Source organism: Bidens hawaiensis, unplaced genomic scaffold, assembly GCF_021521415.1.
Source record: "Bidens hawaiensis isolate Kalapana, Puna unplaced genomic scaffold, B.hawaiensis_p1.1 tig00055029_1, whole genome shotgun sequence".
Lineage (NCBI taxonomy): Eukaryota > Viridiplantae > Streptophyta > Magnoliopsida > Asterales > Asteraceae > Bidens > Bidens hawaiensis.
Genome location: NW_027499935.1, coordinates 97,662 through 117,356, shown reverse-complemented (window position 1 = coordinate 117,356; position 19,695 = coordinate 97,662). Strand labels below are relative to the sequence as shown.

Below are 19,695 nucleotides of genomic sequence, written 5' to 3'. Positions count from 1 at the left end.
CAATTTTCACACACTTCTTGACTTTTTAGTTAGATCTTGTTGAAATTATTATCTTTATCTTATCTTTAAGCACATATAGAAAGATCTTTTTTAATATTTCCCCGATAGAGTTCATGTGTTAGACGGTCGATACATGATACATGAAGAACTCCATAACAAGTTCCCTGAATTTATGATATGTGTGCATTTGGCTGTTGATCCACTGTCAATTTGTATGTGACATCAATCATAAGTCCTTAATTTCATTATTGTTTTTCCAGTACTTTAGCTCGTTAGTCGTTACACATGAATGAAGTTAGGCTATGAACATGAGTATTTTTACTTAGTATTTACTTAATATATATCTTGACAAGTTCACTCAAGTATGCATGAACAACACATGTTTGGTTACCTCAACTTATCTTTTCTTGAATGCCTCTATGGTTTGTACATTACAAGTTAAACCAAATGTCACTAATGATATAACAACTGATATTATCTTCAGCTATACATCAATAATGTTGGTATAGTTAGATAATTAATTTACATTGTGATCTAAGTTCACACAATATACTTAAAATAGTTAGTCACCAAACGAATGAATACACAAAACATATTAATTTTATGGCTGAATTCCAACCTAAATTACTTTAAAAATTCAAAGCCAGTCAAGTCTTTATTACATTTTGCATTCCTCAATTACCAACAAAATAAAGAAATTAAAAAAAAAACATAAATCAAACTTCAATGCTTCTATCTTGTGTTCCCTCCGAATCCCTTTTCACTTTACCACCAGCTAAATCCTCCGATCCCCTCATCAGCACCGGCAACCCCGTCTCGCGGCGCTTATGCACGTGCCCGGCCGCCACAGCTCCACCATAACTACTAACATTACTAAAAATCAATCCAACAATGCCAACAACAGCCGCGGCAAACGCAGCCCCAAACGCTCGATTAATATTCCCTACACCACTCGAACCGATAACAAACCCGACAAAAGCCCCAAACATCCTCACCCACGAAAACCACGCGGCAAACACACCTTCTTTCCCCGCGGGCGCACAATCAATCAACAATATCCGACTATACGCATGAAGAACACCCGAAGCCACACTTTGCGCAGCCGCAAGAAACAACACGTGGTTAAAATGCCAATGGTGTTCTCTGTTGTAATACCCGATGCCCGAAGCGAGTGTGGTTAGCAAGAACCCGAATATTTGCATCTTTACCGCGTCGGATTGGATAACTTTCTGAATCGGGTGGAGTAACGGGAGAGCGAATATTGGGAAGAAGAAATATGTTAGCCACACGAATAGTATGTCCTTTGGCGGGACGCATAATTCACCGATGATGTATAGTACAGCACCGGTGAATATGCTCATTGTTGAAAAGGATGACAGGAAAACCCCAACCAGACTACCCGCAGCATGCGGGTAGTAAAAGATTGAAACAAAATAACGAGTGGAGACTCGGTCATTGTTAGTTAATGATTTGTTTTCGTTTGATCGAGTGGCGGTGAGTATATGTGTGATTCCCGCGAACCATAAAATACCGCTAAAGATCGAAACAATCCATAAACTGATAAACCCTTCCGAGTTTCGGAGCATGTAGTAAGTAAATGATGCAATGGCTGCGGACCCGAGGCAGCCTCCAGCTGTCGCATAGATAGATAGCCAGCTGGAGACGGCCTGGCGGTCCAGGAATTGGAATTTTTGAATGGTGGGGCCCATGAAGCCGCGGACCATGAGGCCTAGGTGGCGGTTGTGGAAGGCGGACCCCACGGCGTTGGAGGAGACAATGGCGGCGACGTAGGGTGGCATGATCCAGACGGTTTTGATGGCGCCTGCGGGGAGGCAGAAGATGGCGCCAATGGCGGTGGCGGTGGCGGTTATGAGTTGGGAGTTGGGGCGGTGGTCGAGGTGGATGGAGACGGAGGCGAGGAGCGGCGCGGCGAGGATTAGGCCGGAGAACCAAGAGATTGAAGTCCATTCTAGTGGGGAGAACTTCATGCTGCCAACTTTTATTCTTGCATATGTCAATGCTTCAAATCTGTAATTAACATCTTAATTGTTAATCAGCAATCACTTTTAAGTGATGTATATTACTAATAATGATAATGATTAATGATGATATGAAATTTTAAATTTTGTTGTTGTCAAATGTGCTTTGTGAAATAAAGAGAAAATATAATAAACAAATTATATAAAAAAAAGAGTAAATTGCGGTTTTCGTTCCCGTGGTTTGTCTAAATATGTTGATTTAGTCCAATAGTTTTAAATTTGCGATTTTCGTCCTTGTGGTTTCAATTTACTTGCAATTAAACCCGAATTCACTAACCTCGTTAAGTCTGGTCGTTAAACCATCAGCGTGCCCCTCACGTGAGGGGCAGTCTTGTCCTTTTTCTCCCAAAATAAACCCCAGTCCTAATTCACAAGCTCCCTCACGTGAGGGGTTGGACTGTATTTGGGGAGAAAAGGGACAAAATTGCCCCTTACGTGAGGGGCACGCTGATGGGTTTAACAACCAAAGTTAACGGGGTTAGTGAATTCGGGTTTAATTGCAAGTAAAATGAAACCACATGGACGGAAATCACAAATTTAAAACTATTGGACTAAAATCGTAAATTTAGACAAACTAAAGGGACGAAAACCGCAGTTTACTAAAAAATTAAATATAAAGAATGTTTTTACGAGTTTTATAAAGATGTTTAATGTAAATATGAAAAGTGAAACATCATATCTCAACTTCCTTAAAGTTACTTCCCAAAAAAAACATGTGAACAAAAATCAACTTTATTATGTTCAGGTGATCATGATTGTTAATGTGTATAAACAATGTGTTAAAAGATATCAAAAGTGAAACATGATATCTCAGCAACCATAAAATTACCTCCTCTAAAAACATGTGAACCATAATCAAATTTATTATTTTCCTTTAATCATGACTCTTGATTTGTATAAACAATGTCTCTAATGACGGATCGGTTATAAGACTAGCTCGTCGGTTTTTAAAAAATCGCATAACGTTATAAATGATGAAAAAATATAAGCAAAAGCATATATACATCTAATTTAAAAATAAAATATGTGACAATTTGATATTTTGATATAAATGTTTAATATTAACAAACTATGATATTTTAAATAAGTAAAATATGATACAAGTTAAAAACGCATGTAACATATTCCATTGCGTGAAAAAACATGTGAACCAAAATCAAAATTTAGTACTTTTATGCAATCATGAATTGAATCATGATTGTTAGTACTTTTCATAAATTGACCAGTTATCAAAATGATTCAAGTTGCAAAAAAACGAATGACATTATAAATAATATAAATAAATTTTTATATATAACACTAACTCAAAATATGAAAATAATTTATCTTTAATATGAATTATCTATTATGATAAATTATGAAACCTTAAATAAACAAATTGTGGAGTCCATGAAAATAATAAATTAATTAATCTAAGAAATTTTAAGGGAAGAATACAAAATTAAAAACTTTAAAATTTGATTCGACAATCCAGCCTCCTTCTGACAGACTCAACTAGGTCGACTATGTAGTCCATTCTCACTTTGATTGTTTATAGAGGATAAATTTAACTATAAATAAAAAGTTATATCATCAATAAAGAACCAAGAAATTAATCAAGCAAAAATAATCTAGTCAAACATCGAATCATGGATTTAACACATTAAAGTAGAATTGAGTATATAAATTCGGATTCATAGTGTTTTTCTCGTTAGCATATAAAAGTTCAGCCGATTTGATTTAGATTTTGTTAAGTGCCCCGAACAATTATAAAACTTTATAAGGATACGAGACTTACAAAACGGTTTCCTTTTTCGTGCAACGAAAACCTTTTCCATTCTTGTACCACCCTTGAGCCGGTTCTGGTGGCTCATCACCAAAACTCTGACTTATAATTAGCGGAAACACGATAGTAAGAAGAACTGTGTGCGTAAAGTACGAACACAATTCATAAAACCACCAACTCATCACCTCACCCTTTGTGGGCTTATCTTCGTAGTACCCCTCATCATCTTCACTCTCAATTTCACTTTTCACATGCTTGCTCTGACCGCTCTCCATGGCTTTTATATCCACCGAGTCTCCGCTCTCATCGTCCTCCATGGACCTCGGCCTCCTTGGTGCAGCGCTGGCACTTACATTCGTATCGAGACTCTCTTCGGACATTGTTTGTGGTTTAGAAAAGAAACAACAATTTGAGTAGCTAAGGGGGGTGGGTTGAGGTTTTAAAAATTGGTGTATGAAATGACAAGCTGGGAGAGTGGAGGTAACTAGAGATTTGGTTTGGCTTTGTAATGCTCAATTGCATAGGCGGTAGGTATAAAGGATCATTCTTTTCTTGTTTTTTTCGACCGATCACATGTTACATACATTTGTTTCATAGGTATGATGACTTCATATATTTGTTAAATGTTAATTAACTTTTGATTTGTAACTATATTGTTCTTTCCGGTAAAGTTGATGGAGACAGGTTTATTCATGTGTGCTCAGTTTTCTAGATTTTAAATAAGGAAAATGTGAATTATTAAGTATTTATATATATTAATATTATTTAATGATGAACATGTTTTATTCACCTAGAAATATACTATTATGACATTATAAAGGTTCCATATATAGTTGTTCCACTTACATTACATGTATTCATCGGTTAAATTATCCTAATGATTTAACAAATAGTGTATTTATCTGTTGATATTAATCTGCTTATAAAATTAATAATATTTAGTTTTTTTATTTTAAATTCACTTCTTTTTTTCTTTTAAACTACCACTGTGTGTCGACTTCAAAGGTCGATAATAGTACGTCAAACAAGTTACAACTATGTTTTCAACTCTCGAGGCTTTGTGTGATCCTGTCGGGTTATCTATGTGACAATCAATATATATTATCGGTCATCGTTTAAATTATTTAAATCCAACTAGCCTTATCAGAAAATATGAAAGATGATGTGCATCTATAACTCAATATACTTGCTCTAAATTAATGGTCAGCAATGGTTCAACAGTAATACATTATACATGAAAACAAGCAAGTCAAAACTTTCACAACATTACAAAGTCAAGAGAATGAGATAGAACAAACTATGGATCCAACTAAGATGTATGTTTCTACTTAAAAATCAAACATCTAGCAATCAACCAAAATAAGACGAAACAAGCAGGAACTAAACACGTATAAAGATATAAACATGGTTGGCAGGCGAATGTCGTACCTTAGAGAAGCAGCTCGTTGATGAAATAGTATGTCTGAATATTTCATGACCAGAAAAAACTCAAGGAAACCAAAATTTAGTTTAATCAATACATTAATTAACCACATATTATCTTTAGGCTGAGGGGTGTGGGGGACTTTAATGGGGGCTTTAATGGGGGCTCCAACCAATAATATTATGACGTGTGGCAGAGAGAGAAACTGGATAAAGGGGGTGTTGGAGCCCCCGTTGGAGTCTCTGGCCCTGGTGTGGAGGGGCTCCAGCAGGGGCTCCAGCGAATTTTTTTTTTATTTTTTTATAAATATATTCAAACAACGTATTATTAAAAAAACTCATAAATTATTAAAAAAAACACACATTAATAAAAAAACACATTAATATCTAAAAATAAAATAAATATTAAAGTACTAAAAAAAACATTCTTCTTATTCTTCGGCTTGGTCTTCTTCGATCAACCTCTTTCGGATACGTTCCTTTTGCTTTTCCATTAGCATTTGATCGACCGGATTTAGGTTACTGAAGTCTCTAGTAAGAAAGTCCAAATCTCTCATTCAACTTTTTTCCTTTTTGTCATAAGAGACCACCTCCATGGTTTTGTTGAATTTATTGAGGGATTCAACAAGATTGGCGATGTTTACGGCTTCCCCCTCAGCCGGTTTTTTCCCTTGGCGTCCCTTCCCAATGGCCACCTCCTCGGCGGTGAAGACGTTTCCTCCTCCGCAATGTTTAGGTCGAATCCAACACGGCAATCCGACCCGGTTGAAGTGCTATACGCTCCAGACGAACTAGTTTTAGTCCGTTTCGGCCTTACTTCCGCATCAAAGTCCGGCGCCACCAGCTCAACCCACTTAGAACACATTTTCAACCTCTCCCACAACTTTAAATCGTCCCACGTCTTCACCGTCCCATACCTCCGCAAACACTCCTGCTTCCACTCTTCGACCGTGAAATTGTAAACCGCCAAATCATCACTGCCACTTGGTCTCATACGACCGCTGTTCCTGTTGAAAAGATTAGTAAACAAGCCGACAAATTTTCTGATTTCGGACCACCGACCCGAAATCATATCGGCGTTCCGCTCTGTACTCCCAACGAGCATGTAGAACGTCTCCCTAACATTTGTCCAAAAAATCTTGCTCTTTTGGTAGTCGGCTGCAAAATGACTAAATAAATTAGATTTCCATTTAACTTTTTTATTTAACTTTTTTATTAAAAATCATTTTTAAAAACGTTAAAACAATTACCGCAACGCCGATCCTCAGAAATGACTATCCAAGCCCGACACAAGGCTTCCTTCTCATCCGATGACCACGGAGTGGCTTTCCGTTTCGTCCTCGGAGTCGAAGCCGGTCCCGACCCGTCCGTTGCAACTTGTTTTTTCCGGTGGACGCGTCTTTTTGGTCCCGTAGCTTCACCGTGTGATTCTTGTGTCTCCGGAACAACAAAGTTAGGAGACGGTTGTGTGTTGGATGGTTGAAAGCCGGATGATTCTTGCGGCTCCGAATAAAACATCGGTTGGTGCGGTGACGACCATAAATCATCGTCAAGATAATCTGAATCAAGGTTTGGGAACCAATTTCCAGCCATTTTTTTTAAAAAAAAAGTTGAGAAGATGAATTGATTTTGGGTGAAGGTTTGAAGTTTTGGTATAAAAATGGGTGAAATGGGGTATAATTATATAGGAAAAATATTTTTTTTTTTGGTTTGTTCGGCTCCCAACGGTCAAAAAACCATCAAAAGTTGTGCAGCCCTCTCTCTTCTCCCGCTAACCGGCTCACGCCTGCATTGTTTTTCGCGTTAGCGCCCCGTTAGCGCCCCCGCTAGCGCCTTGGTGGTGTGGTGTTAGCGCCTGGGGGCGCGAGCGGAGGGGCTCTAGCGCCCCCGTTGAAGCCCCACACCCCTCAGTCTTAGAAGCATGAATTAGTTTCTCCTCCTTTTATCAGGTGGGGTCCCACCACCCTTTCTTTTCCTACTACTAGAATTAGGTGACCTTGACCTTGACCTATATTCATCATCCATCATTCCCACTTCCCCTTCTTCCACAGGGTCAAAATCTTGACCGCGCGATGACTGCCCCTTAACTGAAGAGTGATACTGGCCATCTTCCAGATCGTTATCCGGTTTTGACCAACTATGTTTTCTATCTTGTTTGTTTTTCTCTGACTCAGCAGCCAGCTCTATACCGTCTTCCAACGCTCTCTCGATTAAATCATCTTCATCCATGAAATCTGGTTTTCGGGCCACATCGCTAATACGGGCCTTCTTTCTTTTCTCAATAGCCGCTTTCACTTTATCTTTATCAATCCTTTTGATAGCATCTTGAGGTGACAGATTCCTTCCCTGGTATTTCTCCTTCACTGATTCCACCGGTTCCCTTCTTTCTCGAGTTTCCTCATTATGTCCTTCAGACCTGTTACTGTCTTCCGGCCCGTTATGTTGCTGACTTTCTTTGACTTCAACATCTCCCTTTATACTCTGGCCTGATTGATCAGGAGTGGGCCTTGATGAGGTACCGGGCCTGGAATTGTTCGGGCCATCTTCGTCAGTCGGAAGAGATCTGGTGGGTCCCTTTTGAGTTGCCCCGCCACCTGTACTGCCGTCAACAACTTCACTCGTTTGAGAAGGCGCCAGTTGGTTTTGTTCATACAGCTCTAACATTTGGTTACTGACCTCTGCAAAATAATTACATATTTCAGAAAAAAGAAAGTCACAAAGGAATATGATAACAAAAAATAATTAATAGAACGGACCTTCTAATTGGCGTGGGGTAACATCGAACTCCTGCCACCAAACTTTTTCACCATCTGAAGGGAGTTTAACTTTGAGGAACTTGGCGGCAAGGAAAATAGCACCAGCGGCAATGTGGTGGGGTTTAAATTGCAAACACAGAGAGGTCCGAAGCCTGCATGCCTCTTTTGCATGTCAAAATGGACAGGCTGGCATATACATAGAGAAACCACAAATTAAGAAATACAGCAGCATACCCATCATTGACAAAATTCCAAGCCACTTGAGCAAGGGCATTTTGGGCAACTTTGAACTCCTTTATTGCTTCTACTAGCGGTTTATATGGATGATGCACGTTAAAACCAAAGCCTAGAGTTGCAAGAACTAGTCGCTCCCCGAGTAATATTAGTTCCTTTTGTTGTTCATACACCTCCTGCACACATAACATAAAATAATTATAAAAACCAACTGGTAGACATAACAAGTGGTTTTTAACTTTTTATACCTTCTGTTTGATTCTTTGTATAGCCTCGGGGTCCTTTTTGTTATTGATTTCATAGGAAACAAGAATAACATCTTTTAAAGGGCGAGGGGTTTCTTCAACCTTGCCTGCAAGAAACATGCAGACAGTTGCAATCGTCTGCAATCAAAACATGTTAACACACAAGATAAAACCAGCTGCTATTATTAATACATAGGCAAAAATAATAATGAAAATGAAAAGTGAAATGAGGCACAACTCACCCGTCGGTCATTCTTTGCATGTGACTGACGGAGAAAGAAACGTGGCAGAATATTATAGCTGTAGCAATTGTTACTTGAGGCCTGAATGACAAAATTTAAACAATCATTATCAGTAAAGAAGCACAACATGTGTTGCATAGGTATCAATCCATTTTTCATACAAATAACTTAATAAGAAACTGAACAGAACAAGAATGATGAATTTGAGAGGAAAATAAGGAATAAAGAAACGTACACTTTGAGCCTCATACCAAGATCTTGCAAAAAAGTGCAATATGATTTGCGAAGATAAGTTTCTTTCTTTAAATCAATGCCATCGGGTCTAGATGGAGAATTTTCTTCAATTTCTTTGCGTGAAAAATACCACCGACCACCATGCTCTTCCATTTTATCATCAGAATGCATATATGAACCACCTTCATACATTCCATAATGCATTGGATCATTGGAAACCAAAGCAGTCATTGGCGGTTTCTTCTCTCTACAAAATTTCAAAGAAAGAAGATGGAGTTCCCCTAGTTTACAACAGGCATAAACTGACTTCGACTACCTGCACTGTTTGTGTGCTAACAAATTTAGAGTAAATAAGAAGAAATACAGCAGATAATTTTTCAAAAATAATAAAGATTACTATGCATAAAACAGGATATCCTTAAAACACTAAAAATTGTCAACTTCAGACTTTCCACGTAGAGTAAAGCCCATTTCCAACCTTGTCACCTACAACCTAACCTACTTCACCGGTCACCCCATTTCGACCTTCACATCCTCCAGCGGATCAACCGCAAACACCTGCAGGGTTGTGTTTCCCCATCATCCAGTGCATCTCCCGTTGGAGATACTTTTGTTGATAAAGAAGCTGATGGCGAGGAAGAATTTGTTTTAACTCGTGCTGACAATTGACTATGAATGGCATGAGAAGCAGCAAGAAAGGTCGAGCTCGAGTTTGGTGAACATCGCCATACACGGTACACTTACCCACATTCCACTTTTAGGAACACACTATCCAATGTTGAGAAACCACAGCAGATGTGGTTAAGTTTATGTTTAGATTTTGGTTTACATATTAACTATGCATGTAACAAGATATATAGTTTGTACTAATCCCATCTTAACGGTTTTTAATTGGTTTATTATTAGATTATTATATATGATTGGCTTTTAATGAATTAATTACTAACTAAATAAAATTGTGATATAAAGTTTGAAAATGGTCGGTGCAATGAGGTTCTTATTATTAGAATGTTTTGGCGAATGTTGCATGCTTTAGATGAGCAGACAACATCTACGAGGGTAGAAAAAAGGATCCCTCTAAATATCCCTTTATTCGAATCTAGACTGTCTTGATAAATTTTATTGAATTGCCATGTGTCAAATGCACAAGCCTCTTTCTCAATAATTTAATTTTATTTGTTATTTTAATTTAGTTAATAAATTCACTGAAAGCCAATCATATATAATAATTTAATAATAAACCATTTTAAACCGATAAGATGGGATTAGAACAAAGTATATATCTAGTTACATGCATAATTAATATCTAAACCACATTACCAATTACCAAAATCTAAACCTAAACTTAACCACATATGCTGTGGTTTCTCAACAGGGGATAGTGTGTCCCCAAAAGGGGAATGTGTTAAGTGTACCACATATGGCGGTGTTCACCAAACTCTAGCTTGACTTCTCTCTGCGCGCATGCAATTCATAGTCAATTGTCAGCAAAAGATAGAACAAATTCTTCTACGCCAGCTTCTTGGTCAAGAAAAATATTTCCAACAGAAGATGCCCCAGATGATGGGGAAACACAACCCTGGAGTTGTTTGTGGTTGATCCGCTGATTGTAAAAGAGGAAGAGGATGTGAAGGTCGAAACGGGGTGACCAGTGAAGTAGGCTAGGGTTAGGCTGTAGGTGATAGGATTGGGAATGGACTTTACTCTACCAGTCTTTTGAACTAGAGATTTGGGGTTGCTTGGTTGCTTCTTAATGGTTATTAAGAGGCTACCTCTTAATGGTTCATAACCTCTTAATGGTTAAGAGGTAATCTTAAGTTTAAATGGTTAAAAGGTAACAAGATGTTACCTCTTAACCATTCAGACTCAATGCTACCTTTAACAATTAAGATGCAGCCTCTTAATGGCCATTAAGAAGCTACCAAACAGCCCAGATTGCCTCCCCCGGTAACCCAACTTTCTTCCTGGTTATCTCAATTCCGGTGACAATATCTAGCTTGTGTGGTTCAAAGATTGAATTATTGAAAATAAACTTGTGCATAGTCAAGAGATACTACAAAACAAAAAGGCCACTACACTTTGTAAGCATTGCCACCAAATTATAAGCAATTTACCATTTGCAAAGAGCTTCTCCAACATTAAGGCCTCACCTTAGATGATTGATAGAAACGGGAACCAGAAATCTAAGATGCTGACCTTAGGAAAAATAGCCAAATTCGAGATAATCTGAATCTCCAATTACAAAGTAAAAATCTCTAATTTAATAAATAGAACATAGACATCTTAATAAACCAAGAACGACCTGCTAATACTACCGCTAATTAACGGCTATTGGGCTTAAACTCCCCACTATGCTTTCTCCTACTAATTTTCTCAGTTAATTAGGTTTTGGCGGGAATAGCTAGATACGTATTTGAAAAAAGTAAGTTGTGGTCTGTTTCCTTACAAGAAAGCAACTTGTACAACTAAATCAGCCTTGTTAATTTATACAGATGCATCTACACCTCTTAGGCAAATCACTAAAGCAGCAGCAGCGTTTTATATGCGAAGAAACTGCAAATAACTTTACAGAACAGATTAATCACCGGACGGATTGCAGATGATGCATTTTATTTTCTACAAATACCACGGACCCATGTATAATTTTGGGTAGCGGATATTTTAGGGTTGGGTTGTTGAGAATGAAATAATAACTTTGAATGTTTCTGTGTACATGGTTAGTTAAGAGGTTTGATTGAAGCAAGAAGTATGGCTATGATCCATTTAATAATAAATAGTTCATTGAAACCCTAATTCTGTAATTAGATTGAAAAATTAAACGTTTTCAAGAAAGAAAGAAAGTAATCTGCTTTGAAACATATAATAATATTTCTCTTAATTTAAACGGCGTGGCATTGAAACTGGTAATCAAAATAACGTAAATAGATCGATTTTCATGTGCCCTAATCTGATAAAGAAAACGAATTTATTTATATCTATAGCCAAGGAAAAGATAAAAGCACAAGGGAGGAGATATATAGATAATAAAGAGGAACAATTACCGGCAACTAGTGAATGAGTCGCAGGAAGATTGATTGAGGTTAGCGTTTAACGTCGTATGTTCCAGAGACACAGAGCGAATGGGTAGTGTGAAATCAATCGTATTGTTTTTAATTCAGATTTCTTTTTCATTTTTTATTTTTATTTTTACATTAAACAAAACAACACTGGGGAAGAAAGTAGGTCGGTGTGATTAACTGATTATGATACTCGTAGCTAAATATTTTTATATATTTCTTTTTTATGTTAACAAGGAATGATGCGACAATATGGTACCATTCAACAACTTCTCTCACATCCATTTATCTAATCTCTCTTCAATAGTCATGTGTCAGTTGGTTACCGATCGATTGAGTCTATTTAAAGCACATTCGTTTGAATCTAGCGGTTATGGTCTTGAGGAAACAAGCAATGTGACTGCCAGATTCCTTTTTTTTTTATTTTTACATTTTTCTTCCAACATATAAGTTTTTGACTAACTTAGTCAAAAACTTGAATATCTTTTTTGTTAACACCGTAAATCCACATTGAATATAAAATAGTTTCATAATTAGTTTAACACACGTAAATTTAATAGTTATTTTTGTCATCGGTTTTTATTTGTGAAGTGGTAAAGAAGATGCGTAAAAAAAAGAAAAGAAGGGTTAGGTCTTCTAAAATAAAATGTAAAAATAAACTTTACTAAAATATGATTAGGGTGTGTGGCACTCCCACTAAAAGCCATAAGAACCCCCAACTATAATGTGCACGTGTTTTAACCCATAACAACTCAAATTAAGAGATACAATGTATCCAACCAAGTTCGCATGCTCGCTAAACCTTTTGCTCAATTCATCCTCACACTAGGCTTATATCCTCTCCAAGTAGCGGAACTCAAATTCCCACCTAGAAAGAGGGGGTGTGGTGTGCCAAGAAGTACCCACGCAAGCTCGGGTGGCCCGAGTTGGGTGCCCCACCCACCCTTAGCCAAAGAAACAAACAATGGCTCACAGATTGAAAAACATTAGAGCATACTTTTTTTTAACTGCATGTCTCATTCAACACAAAATAATAGCCTCTGTTAGCAAGAAACCAGCAGGAACTAAACAAAAAGAACAGAAAGTACAAATAATATAGGGTAACTTCCACTTAACCCAATTTATGTCCAAACAATTTGATTTATACTTAACCGAAAGGAAGCTCAAAACTTTGATGTCGTCAAGGATATTCCTGATCTTTATGGGCCTCTTGGAGAAGATTAAATTGTTCCGCGCCTTCCATATATACCAGCACGCAATCATTAAAAGGGAAAACATTAGAGAATACTTAGAACAGATCCATAATTTCTACAAAATGGGAACAAATTACACATTACACACCATCCTTGAAGTTTACCCAAAGTGAAAACAGTACATATTTTACCGAACTACTTAAAAACATATTTCAATATATTTTAACAAAATTTATATGAATATAAAATAATGTATAAACTAGGTAGTAGATATAGATAGGTATGCTAATGATAAACAACTAAAAGTTTATTCAAATAGACTTTCGTATTCGAAAACCAAAACAATTATCCTTAATATGCTAAAACAGGTTTACAAGTCGTACTTTTTGTTTTGTAAAACTAGTGTTTAATCCAATATAAACTTTCAATTTTGATAAAAATATAGTTATTATTATCAAGAAGCATATCCAACACTTATTTGTGAGAAATTGACAAGGTTCAAAATTTAAATGCATGACTATTTCATAAACTTGAAAATACAGGAAAATATTGCAACTTTATCATGATACAGGACAAGGCGTCATTCTGATTACTTCCACCAGAAAACAGTGACAAATCTGGTCATATTAAAAAAACATATAGATCGACTGAAAATATAAACCATCGAGCAACCTGAGCAAGCGACGAGGGAGTATACTCATCTTCTTCACAACAAACGATCAAACGAGCACCGATAACTGCTGCCCCGACCTCAAGCCTGATCTACAAGTACTTGACCATACCCCGTCCCTCAACACTAAGCTTAGTAGCTTGAAGCTGCTTCTTTTTAGGCGCCTTCAACTGTTGCAACCTTTTGTTCATCTGTCATTGTATCACAAGTTAATCATATTTCATCTATATTCATCATAGTTGGAAATAATATGAAGAAAACAATAAAATAACAGACCTTGAGTCGGCGTTGATCATGCACAACTTGTTTGGCTCGAGCTCTAACTTCATCCGGGTCAATTTTAGATTGGGGTCGTACCACAAAATCCAGTGGCATTGCTTCGGGCCTTGATGCATGTAGTCTAGAAGATGAACTTCCAGACTTTGGTTCTCTGCAACAACCTCCATTTCATCAAACAGGAAACAAGTGCATTCATGAAGTGATTATTATATAACAAAAAAAATTAACTTACTGAGAGTTATCACCCAAATCCAGGTCATCATCTCTAGACTGCATCCCTGAAGCTCTATTCATAGGCCTGTTAGGAAGTAACAAAACAGATCATAAAGACTTTGAACAAAGAAAACAAATTTAATTTTGTAAGTCGTTAAAATATTTATTGCAATATACTTTTTCACTGATGGTCGGCGAATGGGGGCTCTTTCGTCCTCATATTTCCTCATGTCCTCAAATCGTGTGCTTTTGTTAAATATTGGTCGACTCTGCATTACATGTAAAACATTAATGTAAATATTAGGTTGCTAAACAAGAATGAATGACACATTTGACGTTAAAAATCGAAATCAAGCAGGATCTTTGTACTTACCCATTTGTCAACCAAGTCTTTAGCAAGCTTTCTGTTGGATGTTGTCTCTTCATCAGACTTTGACAAGAACATAATGACCTAATCAAAGACGATAATAATTTAGTATAGTTAATCTTAATTAGTTCCAAAAGTAAAATTAAAAAAAATTAGACCAACCTTTCCTAGTCCACTTTTCTTCAATTGTTCTCTCCTATCATATTGATCTAAATCAATTGGGAACTGCAGGAGGATAACACCAAATAACTAATTAATAATCATAAAAACATAAAAGCATATAATTTAATCCTTAATATAAATCATGTTTTATGCATACCTCGGTAAGGATCTTTAATATTGCTGCTCGAATGTTTATGTTGGGCAAGCTTCCATCAGGGAGGGGTTCGAGCCAGTTTTTCAAAAGTGTTAGAACTCCATGATCCAAGAACTCTAGTTGAAGTTGTTTCCTGCATTAACATTTGTTAAAACAGAAATAAATCAAATGATTATAACATGAAGCGGATGTGAAACATTTGAAAATAATGCACTTACTTGGATAATACTTCAGTTAAAAGAGGCAGCTTCCTTAGTTTATTTATAGCTGGTTGTGATTTTCTATTTAGCTCTGCATCTTCTTCTGCTACAACTTCAAGTTCAGCCATCACATTCTCAACAAGTAGTGCGATCTCTGCAGCACTTTTCTCATTCTTCTTCTTTTTCTTACCCATCTTGAAAAGATCCTTGATTTCATCATCTTCTTCACCCTCCTCAGCCTACAATTTCAAACAATTTACAGTAAACAAAAAAGTAGTAAACACACATGCTTCAAGAGTTCAAGTTCATGTATATGTGAATATTTTTACCTGAGGAGCACGACTGGGAGAATAACCACCATGGTCGCTACCATAACGATCTGATGGATCAACACCTGAATCATCTATGAAATTATCATCATCTACCATCCTAGGCCCCTCTTTGTCATCCTGCACCATAGTTGTTAAATCAGTTCAGAAATGTGAACTTGGCAATGTTAATAACAGAAATATCTAGAACTGCAAACGAATTAAATCTTAAATCGAACCAAACAAAACCGTGTCCATGTCCGTTCGTTAAGAGTACACCAAACAAACGGACAGTTCACCAACACATATCCAACGAAATTTCTTGTTCGTGTTCGTTCATTAAGAAAATAAATTTGTTTGTCTCATTTGTGTCGCTTGTGTTCGTTTGTTAATTTCATAAACGAACGCAAACCAACATATACTTACATAAATAAACATATATATATTTAAAAATAATAAACAACATTCTTAATCCCAGATGCCCAGACATAACGCATAGCCAGCCAAAGCGTAAGCAAGTAAAGTACTTAAAAATATGCTCCTAACAAACATAAGCGAATGCAAACGAACAACTAAATCTTTGTTCGTTTCGTTGATTAACTAAACGAACAAACGCAAATGAACTTCCCATCAAACCGTTCAGTCCGTTTACATCACAAGCAAATTTAAACCTAAAATGTACCTCCGAATCACCTCCGGCAATCGTATCCCACATCTCCTTGACCTCAGCATCATGCCCGCCCGCCCACTCTTCTTACTCCCACTCCCACTCCCACTCCCCTTAAACTTCGACGCGCCTTTCTCCCCGGACCTCCCCCCCTTATCCGAAAACTTCGACGAACTAAACTTCTTCTCCCTCTTCTTACTCCCACTTCCCCCATCAAACTTCTTCCTCTTCCCACCGCCACCGCCATCCGACTCATCTCTCACAAACGCAGCCATGTCATCCTCCACGTCATCATCCATTCCAAAATCCGGCACGGCCTCCTCCGCCGTACTCCTCTTAATCAACCGTTTACGCGGCCGTGACGTGGAATCGGACTCGTTGAACTCCGGAGACTGCCAATCGGTGTTATCCTCCACGTCATCTTCCAGATTGTTGTTATCGTTGTCGTGATCGGATTGAAATCCTTCGTCGAAATCCATTAACGGCTCGCCGTCTTCGTCACGGTACCTGAAAATGAAATTAAAACCCTAGGTTAGGTTAAAGGAATAGCAAACCCTAGGTTAGGTTATTGGGACTTACGGATCGTTTTCGTAACCCATGGCTGAGATTAATAATAAACCCTGGGTTAGGTTATAATTATGAAGAAGAAGAAGAAGAAGAAGAAGAAGATGTTGGATTTATAGACTGATGAAGATGAATAAACCGAACGAAAGAGAGAAGGTGGAGAATTGAAGGATGATGATATACAGGAATGTGAAGGGTGGGTTTTGTGATAATGGTAAAGATGAGGAGGGGTATTGTAATAACTAGAAACTTGAGGGGCATGGATAGTTATTATCGGTTTTACTTTTTTTAACAGCAAATGTCAAGACACCCTAGAGGCCGAGATCACCTTTCCACCTAGGGCCGTAGACGAGCCGAGTCAAGTCGAGTCGAGCCAGAGTGTGCTCGAACTCGAGCTCAAACTTAATCGAGTTGGCTCGAGCTCGGCTCATTTTCTTTATCGAGCTGAAAAATCGAGCTCGAGCTAGGTTCGTTTAAAGCTCGAGCTCATTGAGCCGGGCTCCTTTAATTTTTTAATTTTATATTTTATATTTTACAAATTTTGATATATATAAAAGACAAAAAATTATAAATTTAACATACATATTATATAAAATTTATAAACTATTAAATTTATAACTTTATATGTTTTATTTTAGTTGTTCTTTTATAAGGTTTTAGGTATTGAGTGGAATAATATATATATAAAAAATTTATTTATTTATTTCTTGGTATGATATTATTATATGTAGATATTAAATTTAGGGTTTAATCTAAACGAGCCGAGCTGACCCTGGCTCGAGCTCGGCTCGTTTAGAAATCGATCTGAGCTCATTTAAAATTGAGCCTTTTCGAGCCGAGCTTTTTTCAAGCGAGCCGCGAGACGTGGACTTTTTGAACAACCCTACTTCCGCCTGAAGAGCAAAAGTGCCTTGAAAGAAACCAACAATTGGGGTAACCTCTTGTTGCTAATACTCAAAAGCCATGGAGCAACAGCTGGAAAAATTGGCATTTGGTCGATAATGCTTATTGATACCGGCATCTTTTGCTTCTAAATGTGAATGAGATATAGATTTAAAAGGAAACTAAAAGTATAATTATCATTGTTGTTGTCACTCGGTCCTTCTATGCCGATTCCACCTAGTCTCCGAAAGACACGCTATATGTACCCTACGCTTTTTAGGTACTGATTATGAAATAATTTAATATAATGTGAATTTTTATTGAAAAACTAACATAACCGTTAAGGATCAGGTAAACGTAGTTTGTGTTGAGAAGATGGTTTTTAAGAGGTGATTATTGGCAACATTTTTCTATACATATTGGAGTAAACTAGTTATAACCGTAAGACCAGCTAGTTACAATTGTAAGATGAAACTTAAGAAGTGAATGTGTGTTGAAGAAATTGATCTAACTTGGCTTCACTTGAGGATATTTGGTAAGACATGATTCATCAATCATAAAATGTTGATAAAGTTGTTTAAGGCATCTCCTAAAGAGTGTGTGAATAAAAATATAATGTTTAAGAGCTTAAATGGTGGTGGGTTATTTTTTTCTTTTCTTTATTTATTTCAATGAAATGCTCTTATAGGTTTTATTCTTATTTTGATCAAGGTGCTTACCGGTTATTTTATTAAGATAAATGGTTAAAGTTAAAACACACAAGGAAAAATCATATAACTATGAAAATATCATGTTAAGAGTGTTATTAATAAATTAAATATAAATCTTTGTAACTTGGGCACCTAACGAGAGTTAGCTGGTTAGAAAAACGAAAAAGACTCAAGATCCACAATAAAAGTGTAAATGTTGATAATTTGATTATTAACAATCAATATACGAATTAGAAGTTGGTTATGGTCATATTAGTTGAAATGATCAAAAAAGTGTGATGTGAGTTCCCATGATCAAGACTTGTATAACTAATGAGAGTATCTAGACTTTAGAAAGTCAAGAGTACAGAGGAGAACTCAAGAATTCTAGGGCCGTTTGAATGAATGTGAGTTTACATATCAATGAGTAGAAAAAGTGTATGTATAGTCTTATTATAGTGTGCTCGAATCCTATGATTTAGATATATGTGTTTCATGTAGTTTATGTAGGACATGGGGTCACCATATTATTTAACGATACTCTCATTATACAAGAGAAATGTCGTAGTACAATATCGTGTACAAAACCAAAAAGGAAATCAAATAAAGTGCAATTATCTAATATATATAAAATGAAAGTTTGGTGCCGTTAGGTATTTTATTGGGCCAGGTGGTGGTCCGACTTTGGACGAAGCTGTTTTTTTGTTTCTTTTTCCTGGTATCGTAACGAATGTAATTGAAACAAATTAAATTTGTGTCAACTTATCGTCACAAAGCTCGAGGCCAACAACGCTAAGGTTTTGCCAACTCACCGCCGCAATGCCCGAGTTCCCTTTTATTTTAATTCTGGTACCGTAAGTAACGTAAGCGAGGCCAACCGAATTTGCGTCGACTCACCACTGCAACTCGCGGGACCGACAAAGCTTAGATTTTGTCGGGCATTTTGTTTTAGTTCTGGTACCGTAACGAACGTAACCAAAATCGACCAAATTTGCGTCGACTAACCGCCAGGACGTCTGGGACCGGCAACACCTGACGCACCTCCCGGTACCGACAACGCTCATGTTTTACCGACCTTTTTTTAGTTCCGGTACCATAAAAAATGTAACCGAAACCAACCAAATTTGCGTTAACTCACCGCCGCAACGCTCGGGACCGAGAACACTCAGTTTTACCAATGTTCGGGTTTTTACCAACGCTCAGCTTTTAAATGTTAATTTTTTATATGTTAATTTAAAGAACTTTATTTTATGTGTTTTAACGCTTGTGTTTCACCAATGTTGTTTATTCCGTACCGTAACAAACATAACCGAATAAATGTTGTTTTTAAGTATATTAATTTTTTACATGTTAA

At 37.0% G+C, this 19,695-nt stretch overlaps 1 protein-coding gene and 2 pseudogenes across 3 annotated transcripts; all 3 read right to left on the bottom strand.

Annotated features, from left to right (window-relative positions):
• Positions 1 to 706: 706 nt before the first annotated feature.
• LOC143600895 (uncharacterized) lies at positions 707 to 4,366 on the bottom strand. The gene is made up of 2 exons (XM_077078444.1): positions 3,817 to 4,366; positions 707 to 2,028 (listed from the first exon to the last, which is right to left on the bottom strand). Exons 1-2 carry the CDS (start codon positions 4,182 to 4,184, stop codon positions 717 to 719), a joined length of 1,680 nt encoding a protein of 559 aa, XP_076934559.1. The 5' UTR covers positions 4,185 to 4,366; the 3' UTR covers positions 707 to 716.
• Positions 4,367 to 5,011: 645 nt separating this feature from the next.
• LOC143600897 (cyclin-T1-3-like) lies at positions 5,012 to 9,647 on the bottom strand (annotated as a pseudogene). Its single transcript, XR_013147565.1, has 8 exons — positions 9,546 to 9,647; positions 8,939 to 9,384; positions 8,704 to 8,784; positions 8,465 to 8,599; positions 8,217 to 8,392; positions 7,983 to 8,134; positions 7,144 to 7,904; positions 5,012 to 5,350 (listed from the first exon to the last, which is right to left on the bottom strand). The product of XR_013147565.1 is annotated as a cyclin-T1-3-like (transcript).
• A 4,081-nt stretch (positions 9,648 to 13,728) lies between these two features.
• Positions 13,729 to 16,978, bottom strand: LOC143600896 (protein IWS1 homolog 1-like; annotated as a pseudogene). The gene is made up of 11 exons (XR_013147564.1): positions 16,786 to 16,978; positions 16,222 to 16,713; positions 15,561 to 15,680; positions 15,250 to 15,470; positions 15,035 to 15,164; positions 14,878 to 14,940; positions 14,722 to 14,799; positions 14,526 to 14,617; positions 14,368 to 14,433; positions 14,133 to 14,286; positions 13,729 to 14,047 (listed from the first exon to the last, which is right to left on the bottom strand). The product of XR_013147564.1 is annotated as a protein IWS1 homolog 1-like (transcript).
• Positions 16,979 to 19,695: the final 2,717 nt, after the last annotated feature.

Coding starts and splice junctions, on each gene's coding strand:
- LOC143600895 (XM_077078444.1), bottom strand. CDS start 4,184: ATGTCCGAAGAGAGTCTCGATACGAATGTAAGTGCCAGCGCTGCACCA. Junction 2,029..3,816: donor ACGAAAAAGGAAACCGTTTT/GTAAGTCTCGTA, acceptor TGTTAATTACAG/ATTTGAAGCATTGACATATG.